This window comes from Triticum aestivum, chromosome 5B (assembly GCF_018294505.1).
Source record: "Triticum aestivum cultivar Chinese Spring chromosome 5B, IWGSC CS RefSeq v2.1, whole genome shotgun sequence".
NCBI classification, from domain to species: domain Eukaryota; kingdom Viridiplantae; phylum Streptophyta; class Magnoliopsida; order Poales; family Poaceae; genus Triticum; species Triticum aestivum.
In genome coordinates this window covers 647,986,031-647,991,697 of record NC_057807.1, presented here as the reverse complement: position 1 = coordinate 647,991,697, position 5,667 = coordinate 647,986,031, and the positions used below count along the sequence as shown (strand labels likewise).

General features: G+C 40.2%; 1 protein-coding gene across 1 annotated transcript; it reads left to right on the top strand.

The window, feature by feature from the left end:
- Positions 1 to 442: 442 nt before the first annotated feature.
- Positions 443 to 1,135, top strand: LOC123117379 (basic blue protein-like). The gene is made up of 2 exons (XM_044538147.1): positions 443 to 680; positions 769 to 1,135. Exons 1-2 carry the CDS (start codon positions 512 to 514, stop codon positions 966 to 968), a joined length of 369 nt encoding a protein of 122 aa, XP_044394082.1. The 5' UTR covers positions 443 to 511; the 3' UTR covers positions 969 to 1,135.
- Positions 1,136 to 5,667: the final 4,532 nt, after the last annotated feature.

Genomic DNA, 5,667 nt, shown 5'->3' with positions numbered 1-5,667 from the left:
TTCAAGTTATTTGAGACTAAACAATCGCAAATCATGGCCTCCAATCACTTTAGCAGCTACGGTTGAAAAGTCAAGATTAGGAACTTCTCCTTATAAAAAATAATTTTGTATTTTAAAATTTTCTTAGTACGATTATATCATCTAATACTAGTATAGATAAATATATGATATACAACTAATGCATCCAGGAAAAAGAAATATTTACTAAATCTTGAAAGTAGGAAATAAATGCATCCTCGTTCATTTCCATTAATCCAAATCAGATTGTATAAGTTGGAGGATTTGGTAGCATATACTAAGTAATGTTGGATATCACAATTGTTTATTTGTCTCATTTAAGGCAAGATTCTCATTTTTTTCGTACATTAAAACAATGATTTTAGCTGACTGCCTATATATATCATACGATAAGGAGACTGAACGCAAGCCATCACTTGAGGAATCAACCTCTATTTCATTTTTTGTTCTTGTGATCTTCGGTAGCAACAAGAAGTCAAGAGCAACACCATCGATGGCACGGGGAACCATGGTACCCACCCTTTTGGTGCTGCTTCTGGCTGTTTGCTGTGCAACCACTGTTGTCCATGGCAAGGAGTGGACCGTTGGCGACAACAAGGGATGGAGCTTTGGCGTCTCCGGATGGGAGAGTGGCAAGCACATCCAGTCCGGCGACGTGCTTGGTGAGAACTCTAAAGATCAAGTGATTCGTTGTTCTTGATGTATATACTGTGTTCTGATCCGTATTCTTGTGTTAACTAATGCACGTAGTGTTCAAGTACAACCTGAGTATGCACAACATGGTGCAGGTGGGAGAAGAAGACTACAACTCGTGCATTGTCTCGAGCCCGTCAAGGACCTACACCTCCGGCAATGACCACATCCAGCTCGCCCGCGGAGGCAAAGTGTTCTTCATCTGCAACCTTCCGGGTCACTGCCAGCAAGGCATGAAGATCGCCATCACTGCTTAATAGATCTCGCGCATATGTGTGTCTTTGTGTTTGTATTTTTTACCAAGTCTTTAAGGTGTGCTAGCTCATGATGATTTGGTGATAGATAGAAGAAATAAAATGATCCTAGTGTATTGTCTGCATCATGTTTTCATGGAACCTTGATAAACCAACATCTATTTGGACTAGCTACTGCAAATATACGAGTAGACATAAGTTTCTACCATTCAACCAACCATACTTTGAACATTAAGGGAAAACGGTGATGAACGTCTATCATAGTCAATTGAATTCGAAGTCTTTTTTAAAAATAATTCACCAAAAGTACAAAGCATCCTAAATATAATAAAAATTACCTAGACGTTCTTGGACCATCAAACGGCCACTACCGCCAGAATGATTCGCTCACGCGCTGCTTGTCGGAGCCTGCCTGACCTTGTCGATTACAGCCGACAAGACTTCATACAGGCCCCTTATGGACTAGTTCCCTGGAGCCCTAGTCATCGAGTCAATTTAACAAACTAGATCCACCAATCTAGTAACACGGTCGACCTTCACATATAGGATATGCTCCTGGCTGGTTCTTGTCGGATTGAGGGTAGGCTTTAGACTACTCCAGATTTCAGTAGAGTTGTTTCAAACACCTCAACTTCAATTTCTTTGTGGATTGGAGCTGGAGTACCATCTAGTTCATTTTACTAGAGCAAAGACATGGTTGCTTCACCTGCTCCACTTCATCCACCATACCCATCTGCCCTTAGAGTTCCTTTGAAACTACCCAATATACCATCTTATTAACAAACACTATGAGCATTTCTAGTCAACCTCTTATAATTTAGTCCCTCCATTCCTTTATGTAAGGTGTATTTTTTTGTCATGGTGACCAAGGCACATATATAATTATGGACAAGTTAGAAAAAATATTAACCTTGGGTAAATCATTGATTAGTGGTAAGTGAATCATTTAGGCTAGAAAAATAAGAGAAACGCACAATCCGGAGAGATACTTTCCATTTATTACAAGGAGAGATACATTCCTTTTTCTATAGGGCTAAAAATGACTTTTTTGTTGAATTAGAAGAAATGCACCTTACATTGTGGAATTTTATCAAAAAAATACACCTTATGTAAAGTAACGAAGGGAGTATCTGCTTATATGCCTTTCTAAACTTAACTCTTTCAGATTTAAGGAGTTAAATTGTGGGCAAACCTAACCAAACCCTATATTTAACTCCCTAAAATATTTTTGACTAATTCTCCTATCCTTTTTAACATACATTTCAAACAATTGCATGGTATTTCATCAATCATTTGCATGATTTAAATTCAACGTACACAACAAATCAACCATAAACATACATATAGTTCATCCAATCAAATAATTCAAATTAAAACATGCATATGGCTCATCCAAAAACCACCATCGATTAAGTTTGATCCAAAAAATCACAACATAACATGTGTTATGTCGTGGACCAAGCCCTATCCAGAAAAACACGAACTCAAGCACTTTCGTGCTCATCACTACCAAAGAAATCATTTTCGGGTGCTATGCAGTTTTACCATTTTCGGGTGGAACTTGCAGGTGCGCTACAACTCTGAATGAATCATGCATGTATTTTGTATCGCCTGGAACGACGGCAGGATAAATAATACATGATGTGATAGCATAGGATACCACTTCAACAGAGTACTATAGTGTCATTTGTTTTTATTTGGAAACGCAAAACTCTGTATAAAATGGAATAGTTTTTTAGACATAGAAAATGGAATGGTTTGTACCTTTAGCAGAGTACTAGCAGGATGAGCCTGGGCCAGGTAATGATTTGTTACGCTAACTGAAATGCATTAGGTCCATTTCTAACCCTCTTGCTGTCTCCCCCAACACAGCCGACCTCTGGATTTCTTTTCGTCTAAGTCTTGCATCGAAGTTTTCTTGGTTGTGGCATTTCCGTGCAGAATCCAAAGAAAAGTAGAAGAGAAAAGGGGAGCACCAGGGATCGATCCCTGGTCGCCGCGAACATAGGAAGCGGTATAGTTATTGTATAATCCACATGTACATACATAAAGAATGTAAGCACATAAAGGTGCTCTTTGTGCATGTGTAGGATCAATTTGGGAATTCTTAGATCATATGTTGAATTAATGGAGCTTCTTACATGAAAATTATATTTGATTTAAAATTTCTGTATAACTAAATATTTTTTTGGCCCACCTTGCAATTGAATTCCTCATACGCAATTAAGTTACAATAATGTAAGTTTTCAAAACATAAATATTTATTTAAAATAACATATATAATCCAAGTCAAGCCGCGTAAATGCGTAGGTAACACCGCTAGTCACTATATATCCCAACATGGAAGCAATGTATGACGTTGAAAGAAAGGACTTGGTACTAATTACTGGACTGAACTTCAGGACTTATTGAACCTGCTTTTGCTTTTGGGTGTATGACAAGTGGACATGTTGGGTCCACATGTCATACACCAAAAGGTAGGTGCAATTAAGTCACTCAAGCTTCCTCTCGGATCTCTACTCCTTAAGAGGTGGAGTCCGTAGGTCGTTTCGTTGGTTCGCTATTTGTCCCTTCATCGAAACACCTCGCCAGCCCCCATCTTTCTAGCACTAAATACCACCTCTTTTGTTTCCTAACTTTGCGTTCCCTACCAACTATGTTTTGGTTAAAAAAATTAGCACACAATCTTACCCATTAACTCTCTTCTAGAAAAAATCAGGACACAATCGCCTCCTTCCGATTAACTCTCTTCGTATGCAGATGGCCTTCCTTGTTTGACTAACGCTTGTCTGCCTCCCTTGGATTTAATGCCATCAACACAACTAGGAACAAGATCCTAAGGTCCTTTTGGTGATCCCTCTTCCACCCTCCACACTCTTTTTCTCTGTTCACGGCATTCTAGGATCATCCTTCTCATTCCCTTTATCTTGTTCTCCACAACCATGGTATAAAATGTTTCTGGTTGAGATGCCAACCACTATTGGTGGCGGCACAACGATTTGGTGTTGAGTTTCCGCCATCGTCACCACCGTGACATCGATCCTATGGAAGAATCAACGCGGCATCCTCCTCCAGCCTCTCCACCAAGGGCGCCACTATCTCTCACGCCTCACGCCTCGACAATCAGGTTGGTTCCTCTGTTCCTCAGTACAATGACACCCACCATCACAAAATCATAGCTTTGCATTAATCCTCCATCCAAGGAACAATGCCCTGTGAAGCGATGGCGCCAACACCACGTTTGGCAATCCATCTGGTCACTTTGGTGAGGTTTCCATCTAAAGATTATGTTTTGTTGTTTTAATCTAACAATTACATTAAAACCAGAGCGTACTATGGTCTATTAATTTCTAAATAATCATAATTTTGTTTTTTGTGGATATGTTTTAGCAAAGGATTAGCAAGGATATTGTATGCTTGTCAATATTTGGGTGAGGAGATAATTCTCTTCAGTAAATCTGAAGAGAATTCACGTAGAAGGACAAGCATAGTTCTTAATTTTCCTGAAGGTGTGCTAATGATTTTATTTTAAGCTCGTACTTTAGACATGGTTGTATGGTTCTTTACATGCTAATTTTACTCTCTCACTGTTATACAATTTGTGTGTGCATATTAGTGACAATATGCACAGAAATTCATCAACAACGGGCTATTGTAGTAGCCAACCAAAATCTTCTCAAAGGAAGTGAGAAAATACAATTTTTTGCTAAGATTTCTTATTCAAAGTCATGCTAAATGATCTATAAAATAGAGCTACCTACCATCATTACTTTTAGGTGGATGAATGTAGTGTCAAACCTGGGAGAGAGAAAAAATTAATCTAGCCTAGTAACAATAGCTTATTTAGACTAGAATTTGCAATTTGTAGTTGAGGCAATTCCCCATATTTAAATGCTATTGAAATATAAATTGAAAGCTTAACATAGTCCAAATATTTATGCATTGCAGTACTAGAAGAGAACAAGTGCCTAGATTAAATTTGTGTCACCGCTTGTGGTAGGACACAATGTTCCTTGTCCTCTGGCTGTTAGTTGGTTATTTTTCTTCAAGGTCACAATGAGTAGGTTACTCTTCTTTCTTCTTCCCTCAATATTGTTGGGGAATGCGGTAATTTCAAAAAAAAAATCCTACGATCACGCAAGATCTATCTATGTGATGCATAGCAACGAGAGAGGAGAGTGTGTCCACGTACCCTCGTAGACCGAAAGCGAAAGCGTTATTTAACGCGGTTGATGTAGTCGAACGTCTTCGCGATCCAACCGATCCAAGTACCAAACGTACGGCACCTCCGCGTTCAGCACACGTTCAACACGATGACGTCGCTCGTACTCTTGATCCAGTTGAGGCCGAGGGAGAGTTTCATTAGCACAACGGCGTGGCGAGTGTGATGATGAAGTTACCCGCGTAGGGCTTGACCTAAGCACTACGACGATATGACCGAGGTGTGTAACTGTGGAGGGGGGCACCGCACACGGCTAAAAGATCAACTTGCGTGTTCTAGGGTGCCCCCTGCCCCTGTATATAAAGGAGGGAGAGGAAGAGGCAGCCGACCCTAGGGGGGCGCGCCAAGGTGTGGAGTCCTACTAGGAAACCCTATTCGTAGTAGGATTCCACCTCCCTTAGGGAGTAGGAAAGGGGGAAGGGAGAAGGAGAAGGAAAGGGGGCCGGCCCCCTTCTCCTAGTCCTAATCGGCCTCCTGCCT